Source organism: Anolis carolinensis, chromosome 4 (assembly GCF_035594765.1).
Source record: "Anolis carolinensis isolate JA03-04 chromosome 4, rAnoCar3.1.pri, whole genome shotgun sequence".
NCBI lineage: Eukaryota > Metazoa > Chordata > Lepidosauria > Squamata > Dactyloidae > Anolis > Anolis carolinensis.
This window is the reverse complement of record NC_085844.1, coordinates 215,104,997-215,125,975: the sequence shown is the minus strand read 5'-3', so window position 1 is coordinate 215,125,975 and position 20,979 is coordinate 215,104,997. Positions and strand designations below refer to the sequence as shown.

The window sequence follows — 20,979 nt, the reverse complement described above, 5'->3', positions numbered from 1 at the left end:
CGCCTACTGCGCTTTCCGAATTCGATTGCGCGAAACGTCTGTCAATCATCACGCGGAGGGCCGCCTCCGCCCGTTGATAGGCTGGCGGAGTGGCCAATCTGTGAGAAGGGTGCCTGATTCTGAGGTTCCTGAAGCGCAGCGGCGTCAAGGCTGGAGAGTTTGGCTTGAGAGGCTCCAGGTACCCGGATATTTAAGCATGGCGGGAGGGGAAGGAGGTCTTGAAATGGCCTGGGTTCCGAGGAGAGGGAGTAGAGTGTTTCCCTGGCAAACTGGGAGCGCTGAGGGCAAAGGGCTACTTTAGAGGACAGACCAGGCCCGCGGGGACAAACTATTCATTCTACGGCAGGCATGGGCCAACTTGGGCCTTCCCGCCAGGTATTTTAGACTTCCACTCCCACCATTCCTAACAGCCTCAGGCTCTTTCCTTTTTCCCCTCAGCCGCTTAGAAAAGGAAAAGACCTGAGGCTGTTAGGAATGGTGGGAGTGGAAATCCAAAACACCTGGAGGGAAAACCCAAGTTGGCCCATGCCTGTTCTACAGTGTACATGCACCCTGAGAGGACAAATCTGTCAAAATCATGGTGGGATCTTGTCTAAAAATGTGCTTTTTCCCTTTCTTCAGAGAAATCTAGAGAATGTGTGTGCCCTTGGAAGAGACTAGTTCAGGCATGGGCAAACATGGGCCCTCCAGGTGTTTTGGACTTCAACTCCCACCATTCCTAACAGCCAGTAGGCTGTTAGGAATGGTGGGAGTTGAAGTCCAAAACACCTGGAGGGCCCATGTTTGCCTATGCCTAGACTAGTTGCATGATTGTTTTTAGTTAATATGTTCCTGCTGGAGACAGGACAGCAATGACTCAGCATTCACTTCCATGTATCTGACATTTGAGACCATTTCTCTTTTTCAACCTGAAATCCTTCTCTTTTTTGTTTTGTTTGAGTGGTTCAAATCGCACAGAAGCTCTACTGCAGTGGTTCTCAGCCTGTTGTTTCCCAGATGTTTTGGCCCTCGACTCCCAGAAATCCTAACATCTGGTAAATTGGCCGGGATTTCTGTGAATTGTAGGCCAAAACAGCTGGGGACCCACAGGTTGAGAACCACTGCTCTACTGTTTCTGAGGGAATCTTAAATATGTCCTCTGGTCACATTGGTTTTGTCCAAGGGTATAAGAACTCTTTAACAATTCAAAAGTTATAATTTTGGGACTCTTTGTGGGACACAGGAAGCATTTATTAAAGGAATAATAACAAATATAATAAAAAACTTCATTTTTAACCCTCCGTCTCTCCCCAAGGGGACTCAAGCAGCTTTCAAAGTAAAAATGGCAAACATTCAATGACAGTGTAAAACATAGTAGACAATTAACAGACAATTAAAAATCATATAAAACATATCATATAAAACAAAATTGCACAGATTGAACTACATATAAAAATACAGGTCTCCAATAATTTAGAAAACTTTGTTGTCAGCATTGTCACAAAGTAGAATCGGTGGTAGTCTATTTATTTATTGCATTTATATACTGCTTTTCTCATCCCTGGGGGGACTCAAAGCGGTTCACATCAAATAAATGGCAAAATTCAATGCCCCACATACAATAAAAGCAATATATCACACATCTAAAAATAATTACATATGACAATAGATTAGACCATTAAAAACTATAAACTATCAAAACATAAAACAATTTAACATTGCACTGATCCTGAGGTTGTCATCCATCTGCTTCATTATTGTTGTCATTCATCAAATGCTTGTTTGCATAACCAAGTTTTTAGTTGTTTTCTAAACACCAGGAAGCGTGGGGGGTCTGATCTTATTTCACTGGGGAGGGAATTCCACAGCCGAGGGTCATCAGCAAGAAGGGCCTATCTCTCGTCCCCGCACCTGCGACAATGGTGGGATCAAGAGCAGGACCCCCTCCCCAGCTGATCTTAATGATCTAACTGGCTCATAAAGGGAGATACGTTTGGATAGGTAAGATGGACTGAATGTATAGGAATGTATTAGGAATGTATAGGCTAAGGCCAGCGCTTTGAATTGTTCTCGGTAGCAGACTGGCAGCCAATGGAACTGATGCAATAGGGAGGTTGTGTGCTCCCTGTGCACGACTCTGGTGAGCAATCTGGCTGCTGCCCATTGGACCACTTAAAGCTTCCAAACATTCTTCAAAAGCAAACCCCACGTAGAGTGCATTGTAGTAGTTTATTTGAGATGTAACAAGAGCGTGGACTTCTGTGGCCAAGTCTGACTTCCCAAGTTATGGGCGCAACTGACACACAAGTCTTAATTGTGCGAATGCTCCCCTGGCCACCACTGAAACCTTAAGTTCCAGGCTCAGTGATGAGTTCAGAAGAACTTCCAAGCTGCAAACCTGTGTCTTCAGGGGGAGTGTAACCCCATCCAGCACAGGCTGTAACCCTATATCCTGTTCAGCCTTACAGCTGACCAGGAGAACTCCTGTCTTGTGTGAATTCAGTTTCAATTTGTTCACCCTCATCCAGACTGTCACAACCACCAAGCACTGGTTCAGAACCTGAATAGCCTCCTTAGCATCAGGTGGAAAAGAATAGTAGAGTTGAACGTCATCTGCATACAGATGGTATTGAACTCCAAAACTCTGAGTGATCTCTCCCAGTGGCTTCATGTAGATGTTAAACAACTTTCCTTCCTCTCTGTAAGCTAATTCACACAATGGGTTTTCATTTGTTTTTTTAAAAGAGGGGAGTGATGGGGCTGTTCTAATTTCTTTAGGGAGGGATTTCCAGAGGGATGGGGCAAACATGGAGAAGGCCCCCCCTCTCGTTCCCACCAACCATGCTTGAGAAGGGATTGGGACCGAGAGCAGGAATGTACACAGATGTCTATATTTTTCCCAACATGCTTTGGAAAGGAATGAGGATCTCCCCCCCCCCCCTGCCAAGATATATAGTGTGTATTTGGAAAACATTACTGTTTTTTCTTTTTGGTAACAAGAAAGATAAGTGGCCTAGGAGTTGTTCTAGCATGCTCAGTCAAATAGTTGAACATTTTTAAATGCAGTTGTCACTAATTGTTGCAGGTATGTTTTTTCACATTGCAGTTTGTATAGCATCTGTTTAAAAAATGTGAATAGTGTTCTGATTTAAATTGTCAAGACTTATGCCCTGAGGGATTAATTATTCTATTTCTTGGCCCATTAACACACTTCACAGTCATGCCACATTGCTAATGAATCGCAGTCTACCCGAGAGGTATAACTGCCATGCTTATTTAGAACTACATTAAAAAATAATTGGAATCTGACCTACTACTTTGAAACAATTAGGTGCTTGTATCCATCTTACATCATCTCTCCTGCATGTGACTGCTAACCTGCATAACATGTACAAACATAAATGTCTCATTGCATTCTGGCAACTCACCCTCACGTTATTGACTGCTATATGCAGGTTATATAGACATAGCCATACAGTTGTTACATGTTGCCATCAGTTGATAAACTGATGACCATGTGGAATTTGCGTTGCAGCTTTGTTCTCACAAATAAACAGTAGTGTGTAAGCTGCATTCTCGGGAAGGCTAAAGGAGCAACCGATAACCATTGAGATCAAGCTAGTGCTGACTGATCAAGGCAGGAAACCAAAATCATAAACCAATGATGATGATTTTAGTTTATAGTTCACCTTTCTCCCATAATACAAATTAAAGATATATAAAAATTTTAATTAAAGTATTAATATAAGGTTCAAAAGCCATTGAAACAACTTCTACAGATAAAACTATTAAAATTATTTCTAAAAACTATATACAACCCTTACAAAACAGCACCATAGAATATTACAAGCCCAATCCTAATCAGCCTATAAAAGGCTGAGAGTATAAAAAAGTTGTGACTTGCTGACAGAAGGAGAGAAAGGATCCTGGCCTCCCTGCCACAGATCTATAACAATTTTTGGTGCAGATTTCTCATAGTACTTTCTTTTAACCATCCATTAGTGAGGATAGATGTTATTTTTTTCCTCATTCTATAGGAAATCTTTGCAGCAAAGCCAGGGATCACGTCTGTTTCTCCTGCAGGGAAGATGCCTTTTTTGTATGTTTGAACCCCTCTTAATTCATTTTTCTGATTTCTGAGGGTTCTTCTTTGCTTTTGTATCATCAAAACATTACAGTATGTTTTATTGTGTCATTGCAGTGCTATCACAGTTGAAATAGATAAACTAATTGTGAAGTGAGGCACAGGAAACAAGAGCTGGTAATGACACCATTAATGTGGATAAAAAGACATGCGAATTATGTTTTGAAAGCACTAATGTGGCAGGGGTGCAACAGAGAATGTCAACAATCAACTACTCTCATAATGGAATGGCATGACAAGCCTTAAAGTCTGGGAACAGCCAACAAGAAAGCTCACTTCCTTGTTCCTACCAGATTAGATTAAGAAGATAGTGGGACAGAGAGAAATGTCTCCAGACAATTTTAGGGCTCTGATGGACTCCTAAAAAGAATGAGGTCCTTCAGATAACCTGGACCCAAACCATATGGGGCTTAATAGGTGAAATTCAACCATTTAAATTGTGCCCAGAAATTGTGTGCTCCTTATAGCTAGCCACAGTTAACAATATTGGTGCAGCTATGTTGATCCTTCTTTCTCTCTTTCAGATTTTTTTCTCCTTTCTTGCCAGCTTGTCAAGAATTAGCCTCTTTCTCTATCTCATAACATTAATTTATTTTAACATTTATAGAGCATATATAGTTTGCTGTTATGGCCGCATCATGAGGCTTGGTAGAAAAGAAAAGTTACTGAGATGAATGAGGACAGAAAAGAGTCCGTACTCAAATCAAATAAAAACAGAATGCTGGATGAGGAAGATACAAAGAAAACTGCTCAAGTACTTGCAAGAACACAAACTTCAGTTCATGAAATCAAAGCAAAACTGTCATTTACACCTAACCTGACATGGAGCAGCCCTTCTCCAGAAAGGAACAAATGCAAGAGTTATCTGCAATAGCTTGACAATTCACCCCACTCAGCACCTTCTAGTTATAATGTCCATAATTTCTAGCCAGTTTAGCAAGTTGGATGGACAGGGCCGAAGATATAGTATAATATATCTGTAGGTCTCCAGGTTGGCAAAGCTGCATGTTTAGTTTAATTTATTGATAGGTAAGGTTAAAGCTTTTCCTCGGACATTAAATCTAGTTGTGTCCGACTCTGGGGGTTGGTGCTCATCTCCATTTCTAAGCCAAAGAGTCGGCGTTGTCATGTGGCTGGCATGACTACATGGAGTCCCGTTACCTTCCTCACATTTGCATGTTTTCGAACTGCTAGATTGGCAGAAACTGGGGCTAACAGCGGAAGCTCACCCTGCTCCCCGGATTCGAACTGCCAACCTTTCGGTCAGCAAGTTCAGCAGCTCAGCGGTTTAACCCGCTGCACCACGGGGAGCTCCTAATTTATTGATGTTAGATTTAATTTACTTCTGTTAGGTTTTAATTTGATGTTAGGTTTTTAATGTTATTTTCACATTTGTGGTTTCTCTGGGATTTTGTTTTATGGAGGCATCGAATGTTTGCCATTGTATGTTGGAATCTGCCCTGAATCCCCTTGGGGAGATAGGGCAGAATACAAATAAAGTTTTCATTATTATTATTATGTTTACATAGGGGACTGTGCCCTAAAAGTCAAACTAAAAATAATTGATATTCTTATAACTCCCTGTAATACATTCAATAAATAATAATGCAATTTTCCTTTATTTTTAGCATTGCAATTGCTTTCGTAGTCTTCACAATGACTACTCTTTGGAAAGACATTTTGCGTAATGTCCAGCTTATTCAGTATGTGGCTCCAATTGCCGTGGATGCAGCACTCCTTGAAGGGGTTCTAATGAGAACCAAAGATGACCCAAATGCATCTGATGTAAGTTCAAAATTGAGTTTTGTGACACAAGATCATTTGTAATATTCATATTCACTCAGGTGTGATCTTACAGAAAATGGGAAAGACAGGCCATTACTCAAGAAAACCCCACTAGCAAGAATAAGTTGCAGTACTGTGAGTAAAACCAATACATAACTAAAATTCTTGGTAACATCCTAACATGTGCTACCATTGTAATCTATTATGCTCATACAGTAGAGCACCGGTAAACCGAGCTCCAGTTAACCAAGCCTCCATATCATCTGAGGCGCCGTCGGGGGCGCCTCTCCCTCTCCTCTCGAGCGAAAGGAGCTCGAGAGAAGGAGAGGGAGGAAGCGCCCCGGAAGTGCCCCACCTCTCCCTCTCCTTCTCTCGGGTGAAGGGAGCTTGAGAGAAGGAGAGGGAGGAGGAAGCACCCCGCCTCTCCCTCTCCTCTCGAGTGAAGGAAACTCGAGAAAAGGAGAGGGAGAGGGAGGAGGAAGCGCCCTGGAAGCATGCCGAGCCCTCGCCCCTTGGGAAGCACCCCACGAGCGCTGCTAGGATCTCCCTCGACCAGGCCCTTGCTGGAGGAAAGAGTGTCCTCTAGCAATGGCCTGGTCGAGGAAAACCCGTGGCACGCTCCTCGTTTCTTGGAGGGACAGGCCCTTGCTCCAGCCTTCGCCCTATCTGCTCTGTTCGGTTATCCGAGATTGGGCCCGCCCCTTTATCTCAGATAACCGGGGCTCTACTGTTTTTATACCCTACCTTTTCAGGGTGTAATACATTCTAGACAGCAATAAAATCCACAACTGAAAATATCTATGTAAGAAACAATGTGAAATAATGTAAAACTGAAATGGGACTACACAAAATATTTTAAAAATAGTTAAATATAATTACATTAAGACATAATTACATTAAGAGATTAAAGCCAAATTCCTGCAGAAATCTGAACAGAAAATCAGGCTCGTTCTGTCCATCACTGTAATGTCAATTGTGTTTGGTGGCAGATGTGGTTAGATCTGTATTTGCTTTCATGATAAACAAGCTGACGGTGTATAAGTGGTCCAGCATGGATATCAGTGTTCTGCCGTATTTCTGGAAATCCCTACTGTCTCCTTCAAGTCCCATTTCCTTCAGCCTCTCCTGCCTCAAATAGCTAATTACTGTGGGTATAATTCTGCTAGTGCTCTTGCCTTGTATTTATCCTATATATGCTCATGAGTAGACTTACATTGATTTTTGGGAATAAACAGTAATGAGATCTTTCTGCACTCTTATTAACAGGCGGTGAATTATGCCCCTTTTACCCTCCTCCCATCTGCAGTCCCAAGTGATCTGCTTGAGCAAGCCTATTCCGTTCAGCAAAATTTTAATCTGCTGGTGGATAGAGTTAGTCAGGATACAGAATTTCTGGAACGCACTCTTGCAAGGTATGTGTATCACATAATATTTTTGTTTAACTGTTTGAATTAAAACTTTTCATTATTCATGGATATAATTCTTTGTACTAATACTGGTTTTGTCGCAACTCTCTACATACTTGAATGTCTTCTGATATATTTCATTTGATGTTAGAAAATAAAAGCTAGCTTTTACTTGCCTACTACAATGTAAGTGCACATGTTTAGTGTCATATTTATTCGGAAATCAGTCAATTTCACAGAACAAAGTCCATTGTACTCTGAGCTACTACCTTCTGCCAACTTTTCTCTAGACCCCACAACAATAACCAGATGGGTCCAGGCACTATTTTTCCTCTGCTCCAACCCAACAGTCAGTGATTGGCCAGGAGGTGCCAGAACAGCTTGCTTGCTTGCTCACTCCATCACCCAGGCCTTTTCTGTTGTTCTTTTGCAGACATCTGCATGGTTTTACAATATATATGTAAGCACTGATATAAGGCTAAATCAACTGGCCATTATTTATGAGACCCCAACATTCGGGTATGACAAGAAATATTATTTCAAAAAGTGTTAGGTAAAATATCATATTTATTTATTTATATTTATGTATTTATTATAAAGACATTTACATACTGCCTTTGAGCACCTCCTACATAAGCGCCCTCAATGTGGTTTATAACAATAACTCAAAATACAAAAAAGATAAATGAGACCCTAGAAACAAACAAAAGATAGCACAATTAACAGACAAAATAAAACCCATTGATAACCTGGCAGAATATATATTGGCTTCACTGCCCACCTGAAAAAGACCACTAAAAGGTATTAATTATGGTGAGCATTACAATGATTGAAATCAGAAATTATTACATTGCAAAACCCAAGGCATAGTTGAGCTGTTATGGGCCTGGTTTAGAGTCCCTGCATAATTTCCTTTTAAGAAGGGCAAAGTCTACCTTGAGAAGAGAAAAACAATTACAAAGTAAAAGATGCATTTTCAAAATGTTAGTTTTCATGCTGGTAAATTTTGGCTTCAACCTTTACATATCACCAGAGAATTAGATAAAATATCATTTTGATGAATTATCTTGTTTAGTTATTGCAGGACTGAATGTTATTTATGATATTTGTTCCTTTGTTATTTTTTCTAGCACAGTCAAAGTGGATGAATTTACTGCTCAACTTTTTAATATTTACAAACAAGTTTTGAAAGAAGGAGTGACTCAGGTATATTGTGAGAGGCCCTCTTACTAAACAATGAACATTATTCTGTAGTTCACAACCACCATCTAATGTCTTGGTACATGAATTGTTTAATAGGTATTAGAGTTCTAAAACTTCCTGAAATGTTGAAGATACTGTAACTTTGCTGTTTTAATCTAAAGTTTTAATCACCAGCCGGGGGTTAACGAATACATTTCAAAAGAATTCCTCAAGACACTGAAAGATGCTACTTTCAGATTCTAGCTTTCCTTCTCAAATGGAGTCAGAGGAGGAAATGAAAAAGTTAAGCTACAAGTATTTTAAGAATTTAAAGGGATGGGGAGAGATTATCACATTGCCTAGCACTCCTTAATTAGTGCTGTTGAGAACTGTACTGAGTGTCTGCCCAAGCGAGAGTATACCAGCATTGGCCCCATCTACACTGCCATATAATGTAGTTTCAAACTGTATTATATGATGAGTGTGGACTCATATAATGCAGTTCAATACAGTTAAACAGCATTGTATGAGTCTACACTGACCATATAATGCAGTTTCAAGCTGCATTATATGGTAGCGTAGATGGGGGCATTACCTTGCTTTTGCAGCGGGGTTCTGGTGCTTTCTGGAGCATGTGCTTTCAGCTAGTGAGTGGAGGGACCATTCAGGCAATCCGCCCTCTTATTGCACTGCCTAGGCTGTTAATTGTAAATTGCAATGACAACGACTTTGACTTAATGGTAACCCTACAAATGGGAGACCTTCAAGTCACCCTGTTATCAACAGCCTTGCTTAGATATAAAATATATTTCTTTTTAGAATGAAGGCTGCTACTCCTTATGCTATCTTTTTGTCATCTTCAGACAGTATTTTTAGGAATCAATCGCTCTGATTACATGTTTGACTATGGTACAGGTGGCTCTCCAGCTCTAAAACAAATTGAAATAAACACCATTGCTGCCAGCTTTGGAGGCCTCACATCTCGAACCACTGCAGTGCATCGGTAAGACTGCCAGTAAACTAGAACTGGGGTTTCACTGGGCATATGTTCACCAGGAGCACCTTCTGGTTTTCTTTAAGCCAGTTCTGGCCACTGCTTAGTGTCTTATCCTTTAGATAGGGCAGTTGGTTTTGCTGTGATGGGAGATGCAAAGAACCACGCAAGATGATGAAGGCTGATCTCTTATCTATTGGAAATGTTGTTTACTTTCACCTCTGTATTTTGAGACATCATGTGGCAGTGTCCAAATATTTGCAAGACCTAGTGGATTGGCAAAACAGTCTTAAATGAGATCTCTGGACAGCATCAGATGGATCTACAGCCTGGTTCCTATCCTTGCTTGCCTATGCTGGCCAGGACAGAAGGGGAAATTTCCTTTTACCAGAATATTCACCCTTCTGCATTTATGTATTCAGTTCTATCCATTTATTACATTGAATGGGGGGGGGATCAACTCTATTTGGCTACATTAAGCTAGTCTGAATAGACATCACTTTTTATTCAAACGGATACCAAGCCAGCTTCTGCGTATCCATGTGATGTCCAGATTTGGGACTTCCTTCTGCTACTACTGAAGGGAAATTTCTCAGAAGCAGAGTTTGGACCACTCAGGCACAGCAGAAAGCTTCTGTTATGACAGCACTTGCCTCTGTCAGCAGAGAGAAACCAACCCCCTTGTTACCATGATCAGGAGAATTAGGATTACTCTCTTATCTACATGCTGTGAAGAAAAATGAAATCTGAGCTTTTCAAAATACTGAATTTTGCTCCAGTTCTAATTTTTGCACCTGAGCAGTGCTATTGCAGAAGATGTGTGGCCAATTTATAGCACATTACTTTATTTGAAGGGACTTTATCTGTGGTATCCTGGAATGTATAGTTAAGTATCAAGTGTTACCTGTCCTTCGTAATGTCAAACATATATGAATTGTGGTGTTTGTTGCAAAACATCTGGGAGTAGTAATTTGTTCTGCTATGACCTGCTTTCAAGTTTATAAAATGTTTTATGTGAATCATTCATGAGCAATGATTTGCAATATGAATTTTGTTTGAATCTTCACTCTTCGTAACTGTGTATTCTTCATTATATACTTTCTATATGTCCCTCCTAACCACAGGCTTGTGTTGAATGTTTTGGGAAAGTCAAAAGAAGCCTCAAAATTACTGACTAATAACCCATCCAAAGGGATTGCCATGGGCATCGCAAAGGCTTGGGAACTCTATGGCTCAGACAGGTATGTGAGGAGAGCTACCAAAAAATGTACTCAGCTCTGTGCATTATGCTCTTGAGCATTTGTTTTTCTAATGTAAACTTCTTGGAGAATTAATAAATGATTCACCTGTGTTCTTTCGTTTTTATTCTATATCTTTCCTCATTTAAATTTGATTGTCTTTGTTTCTTTGTTTCTGTTATTATACGTCATCCAGAGACAGAGGTCAGCTTTTTGAGACTTGCAGAATATTGAGGGAAGCAGAAGATAAGAATAGGTAAATCCAGGAAAAGAATACATGTAGAATGAGTATCAGTAGAAACTAGGAGGTAAAGAGTCTGGAATATTTTATGTACTTTAATATGCTTCCATGCTTTAAAAAAAGTGTTATGGAAAAAAGAGACGAGACTTTTTTCAAAGCACAAGTTGGAATACATTTACTAACAGGATCACACATGAAGAGCCTGTGGAACTAGATGTACGACTAACCATGGTATAAGTTAACCGGTAATCTTGCAGAATATGTTTTGTATATTTCAGTTAAAATAATAAAATACATTGTATACAATAATTGATAAAGTATTAAATACAAAAGAAAATACAAGAAAACGCTTCCACCCCACCCATGTTTATGCAAGACATTCTTTAGTAGTGACAATATACTGTCTCTACTTGCATAGTTTTCTTTGCCAGCTTTCATGGTATCAGGAAGTAATCTTGATTTTCCCTGCCCACATTTGCTAGGCATAACAGTCACTAATGTGGCCAATAGTATACAGTCTTGTTGAGAACTATTGCTTATAAACATAGGCCTTGAGATAGTTCACAAAATAATGGTTAAAATTATGTTTGCATCTTTACCCATTTAATCTATGGAATTTATGTGTTGATTTGTCAGATTTCTGTCAATTCAGTTATCTGCTCCAGGTGGGATTAACAGATTTATGCCACCACATAAATCTAGTTGTTAATGCCAGGTGAACCTACAAATACAACATAATATAACTTTAAAAAATTAGAACATCTCTAAAGTAAAGCCATCAGCAGAAGATGTGAAAAGATTGCAACAGTATTGCAAAAGCATACTAGCATGGTTTCAACACTGTAGGCTTCCTATTTACAGACATCTGTGCTCTGCACTGATCTTGGAACAGGACAATGTGTAGAGGCCGGGTGCTGCAGGAGGAAGAGGAAAACAGAGTAGCAGCTTTAGGCAGTCCTCTTAAACTGGCCAGTTCCATTGATCAAGATCTGTCTGCCAGTGCTGTGGAGTCAAAAGTAATTTCATGTGGACTCAGAATCCATAGGAATATGCTAACTCTGGATATGACTTCAAAATATATATCATACCTTGCATTAATATACCATTGCTTACATATGTACTACCTTTTTAAACTAGGAGACAATCCAGTTGGTGGATATATAACTTTGTTCCACAATATCTTAGTTGTCCTTAAAACCCAGAGTACTAGTTATGGTATTATCAAGCGCACAGTTGTCAGGCTTGCAGTTTTTCTGGATCAATGAGTTGTCCTTTAGGGGAATGTTAGTTAAAAATGCGATGAAAGACATTATAGCCTAGCTCCAGACTATCTGAAAGTCCTTGCCTCCCCATATGAACCTCCTCAAATCCTACAATGTTTGTGGTAGAGGGCTTCCCCTCCAACCCAGCATCTTGCCTCCTAGGCTTGGCTAGTGAGGACAGGAGAGAGCCTGAAGGAGGTTCAATCTGCTCCTTTCTGCTGTCTTTTCTCCAACAGGCAAAAACCTTGGCTGTCCAGAATGAAGTGATGTGGGGCTGGGTGTGCTGTTTTTAGTACATAATGTGCATTTTAATTGTTTTAATGTTAATGTCTTAAAAAGCAGTGTTTTAAATTATTGTCTGATTTGAGGGTTTTTTTTAGAGTTTTGTACTCTGCATTATTTTAGATTCTTAATTTATATTGTAAGGTGATTTGAGTCTCTTTTGAAAGAAAAGTGGGGAGAAATCAAATAAATCAACACTTGGTCATTATAATCTCCCTTTGGATAGGTTCCTTATAAGCCAAAGATCACTTTAGCAAACACTAATTCAGAAATAATGCAAGTAATAAACAGAGAATTGTATTTTAAAATGAGGAGGCAAATGCTAGAGCTCCCATGTTGATATATGTTCTATTTTTGTTTCAGAGCAGTGGTTATGTTCCTGGTTGAAGAGGTGCAGAGAAATATTTTTGACCAACGCTGCATAGAAAATGAACTTTGGAGGAGGTAATTGTAACCATAACAGTTGTTTATTTCCAGGGGTCACATAGTCTATTAAAGCATGAAAAAGAAAAGCGATAAAATAAAATCCACTTTTAAGGTTGGTTTATTTCAGCAGGAGCTTTTGTGGAAATCTGTCTTTTTCACCGGCACTGATGAAGTGCATAAAAGTTACTGCTGAAATTAGTCAGTGAGTATGTTTATACAACATAATAAACAACTGAATGTAATAAAATATCAATAAAATAGTGAAAACAAAAATAAGGTAAGCCAACCAAATATACTCTTTATGTGTCATCTAAAGGCTAGAAGAGTTTGCAACCAATGTGCATCTTTGCAGAGAAATTTCAAAACTGAGGTGACACTGAATAAGAGTAATATCTTGTTACATATAAACTCAACCAGTGGAAGGTCTGTGATACAAATAATTCAGAAATAGTATTGCCAAGCTATGTAAGGCCTTATGAAGTACCTTGAATTTTACTTAGAACAAGTTAGGATCCACCTTTTTAGTACTGTAAGTATGTATTTCAAATGTATGCTGAATTTTGAACAAACAGAAGTTTACAAAGGATTTTCAAAGACAGCCCCACATTTAACACAAGTCCAGTTTAAAGTGCAATGTCTTTTGTCTTAAAGGAATATCCGGGTGATTCGAAGAAGATTTAAAGATGTGTTTGAAAAAGCGTCTCTGGACAATGACAAACGACTGTACATGTAAGTATTCTCTAAACTTTTGCCAGTGAATTTGGATATTGTGTGCAGCTGCAAAAATATTTCTGCTGTTTTATTGTTGGCATTTGTCTAAAAGAATAACCAAACAAGTTATAGAATTTAACTTAAACAGTGTCAGATGCTTGAGCATATTCATTAGTTCATCTTGATATGTATTAAACTATACAGGTGGATTGATTATGTGATAGATTTCTGATGAGCATATGAGTTTTTTTAACCATTTAATAAAAACTGCATTTTAGGTTATCAAGACATAACCAATGCTCTTGCTTTAAAGTTTTATCTCACCATTACAACATTATAATTCCTAAACTTTCAGTTGTCTACTTTTGCCTTGAAATGAGATTATGGGATGTTACCTCCAAACTATATTCAAGAATTGAGGAAATAAATTAATATGTGTGTCCATAAACTGGAGTTTGGACCATGAACTGGTCCAGTTGTCTATTTTGATTCGCTAGGTAAAAGTTCTATGTTTATGTATATTTTGGGAAACAGTAACATTCATAGCTTTACATCGCTTTAAAAATATTTGAGAAACACTTCTAAATGTTAGATTACATTCTGCTACAATAGAAAAGACCTGCAGAACAATCTAATAATATTTACTGTGGTGTCCAACCTTTGGTCCTCCGGGTGTTTTGGACTCCAGCTCCAAGAATTCCTGACCATTGGACAAGTTGGCCAGGCGTGCTGGGAATTGGGAGTCCCAAACACCTGGAAGACCAAAAGTTGGACACCACTGGTTTAGAGTGTGTGGGGGGAAATGTGCATGAAAATAGTAGAAGGGAATGTTACTTTTTAATATCTTCTTTATTTCAGAGATGGAGATGAGGTTGCAGTGGTATATTATAGAGAAGGTTATGTTCCAAAGAATTATAATAAACAGGTTGGTATTAGTGTTTCACAGACATAACTGTAAGATATTGATATAGCTTGTTTAAATCTTTTAAAATCACCCTCCATCAAATTCCAGTTTCAGAGAAGTGTGTAATAAAAAAGTAAAACCATCATAATAATGCAGCACCAAATAAAACCACAACACAAAAGCATAACATATATTTGATTAAAACTACCCCATATACAAATTGACCCAACTGATATCAGTTCAGTTCACTAAAACCCTTTAGTTGCTTCAGAATATTAAGAATTCCCAAAGGCAGTTTGTTGGCATTTGGACAACTTCCCCTAGTTTATTCTGTGGCAGTGATACTTGCTAATTACAGGAGTAGTTTGGCCAATTTCTTAAGATATCCAGTTGATATGTGCTGTGTAGTCTCTTGGGAGAATGATTCCTGATTTGCATGGATAAAGTATGTGAAAGAGATTTTCAGTTAATACAGGGATATAGTCACTTCCAAAACTTTACAGTAACGCCAACTTGCAGTATGGCAACTGAATTTTATAAAGCACAAGTGATGTCATCTGGCTCATGCTTCAGGTCATACTCTGGAAAGTATGCAGTGGGTTCACTGTGTTTTCTTCTGCTCTGAGTTGAATGGTAGTGGCATACATGTTTGTAGTCAAGTATACTTACCTTGTAGCATAAAATCCTACTCTTGTATGTATTTTATGAAGCTTTTTATTGTTAATTGTTTTAATTGTATATGCTGTTATTGTGTTCTGCTTTTATTGTTGATTTTTGGGCTTGGTCCCCATGTGAGCTGCTCCGAGTCCACTCGGGGAGATGGAGGCGGATTATAAATAGATGATGATGATGATGGTGATGATGATGATGATGATATCTTCCAAGGAATTGTGAAGAGAGGTATCCATCTTGGAGCTTATTCACTCCCCTGTGACCTTGTATATTCTTGATATAGTGGTTAGAAGGAGGAGAGGACTGTCATTGCCAGTCAAAAACTGAAATGTCAATGTATTGCACTTTCATGGTGCAGGTGTAGAACACAGAATAATCATACTTTTAAAACTTAACATTTAACACGCTATGTTACAATCTAGACTGAGATTATATTTTTATATCCGTCTTACAGAACTGGGAGGCCCGGTTGTTGCTGGAACGGTCTAGAGCAGTCAAGTGTCCAGATATTGCCACTCAACTTGCTGGAACCAAAAAAGTCCAGCAGGAGTTGAGCAGACCAGGAAGTCTAGAAAGATTTCTGCCAAATAAACCAGAAGCTGTGGATCAGTTAAGAGCAACATTCACAGGGCTGTATTCTCTAGAGATGGTAAGTAGCACTGTATTGTAGTAAATACATAGCTTTGTATTTAACTTATGCCAAGGTGCAACAAGGGAGCAAAAGTCTCTTCCTGAAAGCTGACTGTTTTGTCTTGAATATTTTTTTTAACTTCAGTATATGGGTTGAGGTTGCCAGCCGGTTTTACTATGTTTTAATATAGTTTGCATGCTTATTTAAAACTTTAGTTACTATGTTTTAAAATTGCATCAAATACACGATGGGATGAAACTGGCTCTTGTTCAGACCTGTACTTTCATATAAATAAAGCTGACAGTTTCATATGATTGATGTCACAAATGACATACAGTAGAGTCTCACTTATCCAACGTTCTGGATTATCCAACGCATTTTTGTAGTCATTGTTTTCAATACATCGTGATATTTTGGTGCTAAATTCATAAATACAGTAATTACTAAATAGCATTACTGCGCATTGAACTACTTTTTCTGTCATATTTGTTGTCTTAACATGATGTTTTGGTGCTTTATTTGTAAAATCATAACCTAATTTGATGTTTAATAGACTTTTCCTTAATCCCTCCTTATTATCCAACATATTCACTTATCCAACATTCTGCCGGCCTGTTTATGTTGGATAAGTGAGACTCTACTGTACCATTTCCTCCTTTTTTCCTGCAGGATGAAGAAGGTGATAAGATGGTTGCCATGGCTATTGCTGACCCAGATCGGTTTGTTTTAAAACCACAAAGGGAGGGAGGAGGTAACTAGTCTTCTTTATATAGCATAAACCCAAAAGAAGTATCAGGGAAGTTCTATGATTCTGTACTGGATTGTGGGTTGGACTACAAAGCTGTAGACCTGGGTTCAAATCTTTACGTCATAGAAACTCACTGGGACACATTCTCTCAGCCTCAGAAGGTGGCAAAAGCAAATCCCCTCTGAACAAATTTTGCCAAGAAAAACCCTTTGATGACTTCACTTTAGGATTGCCATAGGTTGGACATGACAGGCTTTTAATGAAAAGTAATAAAGCAAGTCTATTTTTGTAAGCCATTTGCTTGTGACATATAATCCTGTCTTTAATATGCTAGCACTTTATTAAAGACTAAGCTTTCACTAACATTGTTATTAAGCTCTGATGTATATTACTATTCAGCTTAACAAGGTTAGTCACTGGTTTCCTGAACTCTGATACTCTAGATAACTCTTACATTACCAGGCACATATTTCCGCATAAGTGATGGATGGAAGTGTTTATTAGGAGAAATGCCATTCACAGTTGCTTTAAAATGTACTTCAAAGGAAGATCTCAGAGTGAAGAAAAAGCTGTTTCCACAATAATTTCCCATGGGATTTCCCCAGAGATCTAGGCAAAAAAATGCCTAATATAGCAATAACAAGGAACTGTTGATGTATTCTGTTTGTTAAGGAAAGCTTAGCTGTCAGAGTGCCATCTTTCCCAATTCCTCCTTAATGTAACTTCATTTCTATAAATGTCTCATGAGCAGGGGTTTCCGTAGAATTCTAGGACCTATTTGCTAGTTCTAACCACAGTAAACACAACTGAAGATGTCAGCAGTTGTACAAATCCCATTATTTGAATACTCAATATTAGTTATTGTATTTGAACTTATAGCAGAAATACAGAATTAGACCAAGTATGATCATAGAACCATAGCTAAGAAATACCTGAAGAGTGAGATTGTTTTACGGTTGGGAAAGCCCAAGATAATACCATTTCTCATAGAAAAACTGTATCTGTATCCTCAGATTAAGTGGCTTTGCTGACTACTTGCAAAGTTGCCAGCAAGTTAGTTGCCTTTTCTTCATGTCCTGTACTTTCTGGGCTTGGCTTCAAGGGTCTGACACGCATCTTTATTTATCACCTGTTTTTGATGTATGTAAACGATTGCTGTGTTATCAGGGAACAATCTCTACAGTGATGAACTGAAGCAAGTTTTGGAGAAAATTAAGGACAGTCCTGAGAGGACCTCCTACATTCTTATGGACAAGATAAAACCTCTTCCTGCAATGAATTACTTACTGAGGGCTCACAGTGAATTGAAAATATCAGAATGTGTATCTGAATTAGGAATTTTTGGAGTCTACGTCAGGTAAGAAACTTGTTTTATTTACCTTTGCTTGTGGGAGCAGTGCTAGGAAGAGGGGTTATATAGCTATTTACCTGTAGTATTTCAAAGAGCTGTTCAATGCTACTAGCAACTTAGATTAATTCTACACTATGTAGTTATTGTAGTTTAAGGAATAAATAGAACTCTACAGTGAACCAGCAGAATATTCTCCCAGCTATCTATATTTAAAAGGCATTCTGAAGTTGTAGGAGAGATGGGCCAGAATTAAGTTGTGTCCAAAACATCTGTAGCAACACAGGTTGTGCAGGTATTATGTCAGGATGGAGTGCTTTGATTGTGTATTCCTTCCAAAGTATTATGTCAGGATGGAGTTTTGATTATGTATTCCTTCCTCATGGCAGGAGATTGGAATGATGATGCTCCAACTTTGTGATTGTAATAGAGAACCACAGGTCAACTCTTCATTTTTTTCTTGCAGACAAGGTCAGGATCTTGTGGTGAACAAGCATGTGGGCCATTTGTTGCGAACAAAAGCAGTAGAACATGCGGATGGTGGAGTAGCAGCTGGAGTAGCAGTTCTAGATACTCCCTACGTGACATGAAAACTTCAGTAACATCCCTACTTGAGATTGATTTTTCTGCCTTTTAGGCCATGATTGCCAAAGGGCAGCGATGATCAGATTTATACTCAAAGCCCTCCTCTTATATGTGATCCCAAGATACAAAGTAGCAGAGTTGCACTGATTTATTTTTAAAGTGACTGCTGCCTCTTGATTTCAGAGAATATTTAATTCCACCAGACCTTCACTGGCAACTTCCTGCTTGATACACCCGTTTGTCCAACATGCTTCTTCTGGACCTTGTGCACCTTTACTGTTCTGCCATCTGTTCTACCAGATGTGTTAACACTCTGATAAAACTTTCCCTATAGTATCACAGCAAATGCATCATTAAGTGCCTTGTAGTAGATTATATTACCATGACAACTTGTTTTCTACATTTTCAAAGAATATTGCGATCCTGCTTGCAGAGAGATTGGAAGATAATTCATTCTGGATATCTGTGCTTTGCAATACTTCCTGTTTTTTGTTATATACTTGTCCACAATGACACAGTACCCTACAGTAATTGTGCAGGGTATTGCTTTCAAAGGAAACCTGTGGCCACATGTGGAATGATTAACACACACTACCAAGTGATAAAGGGACAGAATTACTTCACCTTTATCTTGAGCTTAAATAAGTAATTGAAGAGTAGTCCAGCTTGATGAATGTTTGAGAGAAAAGTTTCACTACTGCTTTGACAAAGGAAACTGAAATAAAACATTAGAGTCTTGCTTATGCAACCTTCGCTCATCCAACAATCTGTATTATCCAATGCAGTCTGCCTCTTGCCCGGATCCACAGCTGTTTCTTTAGGCAGCAATGTGCAGCGGGCCAACATGCCCAACAACACAAGTGCAGCCACACTCCCAAACAAGTGGCAGATTTATTGTAAAACATGTTTTGGTGCTTAATTTGTAAAATCATAATGTAATTTGACATTTAATAGGCTTTTCCTTAATCCCTCCTTATTATCCAACATTTTCGCTTATCCAATGTTCTGCTGGCCCGTTTATGTTGGATAAGTGAGAGATTCTACAGTATTTGCAAACTGACAGAGTGAATGCTTGAAAAGGACACATGCCTTCAACATGCACATATTCTTTAGAACCCTAATCAATGTTGATGTCAAACAGATTGAAACAGCAAATGGAATTTCAGGTAGCTGAAACTGAAGATTAGAACATACTCATCTACTGCACCAAGCCATATGGCGTTTTAAGAATAGGAACTTTTTTTCAAATTCAGTTTTGGAACAGCAGCTTGCCATGTTGCAATCACATTGATTTAAAAAGATCAAGTTCATATACCTTGGTTGGCTTCAGTCTATTAAAATAGCAGTTTGTTTTTACACATTGGTATTTTTTTTAACCATGGCTTTTCTTGTAAAAATAACATTTCCAACTTGATGTCGTACATTGAACGCATACCTTTAGAAGAGAGGTTTAGAAAATTTGACTTAATGAAGAGAACAATATTAGGGACCAACATGGTATAACAGAGCATAAATGAATTTTCTAATTAAATTCCTTTTTTAAACAAACACTTGGTGCTTATTTTTTTTTTCTTTCGTTCTTTTGTGTCACCTTTGGAAAACTGCAGGAGCAGATTGCAAAAATTGGGCTTCAAAAGGTTCTAAAAGCAGGCTGTTAATATTCAACAAAGAGTTGACCTTTACAGATTTTGCCTCTATGGATACAACCAGCCACAGCTTAAAATAGTGTATTTTAAAAAAAAAATCCAAAAACAAACCTTGATGGGAATTGAGCATAGATTTTGGTATCCATGGGGGTCCTAGGCTCTAATCTCAGCAAATACCGATGGCCCACTGTACATACATATATGTACACTAAGTCCTGTACTGTTACTCAACCTGCAGAGTATTTTATGAAATTGGTATGTAGCAATTTGTGTTCTTCCACATGCCTGTATATTATACCTAAAGCAGATAGTCTCAGGTAACTAAACTTCATGAGATATTGAAGTAGAGTTCTAAAGCCAACTTCTTAATAATGACAATTAAAAAGGAATAATTATAAATCTGAAACATTGACTTAAAAGAAACGCAGTCCAATAATACTCTTACTATACACTAGCCCTGCAAAAAAAGTTACATTTTGCAGGGCTAGTGTATAATAGAAGTCAACATATTCCATATAGCTTTATCAATATGATCACAGGCTCTAGTTCCCTAGCAGTATTTAGCCATAGAATACATGAATTAAGTTGATCATAGCTTAGGGGACAAATGAACAAATTGGCCCTAGAGGGGCATTACTGTCTAGTAATTACTATTATACTTCTGAATTTGAATAAGGACTCCAAAGCAAATCTTGCTGGGAAATCATAGAATCATAGAATAGTAGAGTTGGAAGAGACCTCATGGGCCATCCAGTCAAACCCCCTGCCAAGAAGCAGGAAATCATCCGGTTAAAT

The 20,979-nt window shown here is 38.5% G+C and overlaps 1 protein-coding gene and 1 long non-coding RNA gene across 3 annotated transcripts in view; both read left to right on the top strand.

The window, feature by feature from the left end:
* LOC134298447 (uncharacterized) overlaps window positions 1–20,979 on the top strand; it is a 374,816-nt gene that overhangs the window by 307,685 nt on the left and 46,152 nt on the right. The gene's annotated exons all lie outside the window — the stretch shown is intronic.
* Window positions 27–20,086, top strand: gss (glutathione synthetase). Of its 2 annotated transcripts, XM_008109974.3 has the most exons (14): window positions 27–178; window positions 5,752–5,908; window positions 7,175–7,320; window positions 8,445–8,520; window positions 9,360–9,499; window positions 10,615–10,731; window positions 10,925–10,984; window positions 12,877–12,957; window positions 13,591–13,668; window positions 14,509–14,575; window positions 15,681–15,875; window positions 16,527–16,608; window positions 17,773–17,962; window positions 18,420–20,086. In XM_008109974.3, exons 2-14 carry the CDS (start codon window positions 5,780–5,782, stop codon window positions 18,541–18,543), a joined length of 1,485 nt encoding a protein of 494 aa, XP_008108181.1. In that variant the 5' UTR covers window positions 27–178; window positions 5,752–5,779; the 3' UTR covers window positions 18,544–20,086. The 2 variants fall into 2 exon arrangements, with proteins under 2 accessions (XP_008108181.1, XP_003220593.1); XM_003220545.4 differs by lacking the exon at window positions 10,925–10,984.

Bases quoted from the DNA above. Each gene is read 5' to 3' on its own strand.
- gss (XM_008109974.3), top strand. From the start codon at position 5,780: ATGACTACTCTTTGGAAAGACATTTTGCGTAATGTCCAGCTTATTCAG. The intron at 10,732-10,924 runs GTATGTGAGGAG...TACGTCATCCAG, and splicing joins GAACTCTATGGCTCAGACAG to AGACAGAGGTCAGCTTTTTG. The intron at 15,876-16,526 runs GTAAGTAGCACT...TTTTTCCTGCAG, and splicing joins GGCTGTATTCTCTAGAGATG to GATGAAGAAGGTGATAAGAT.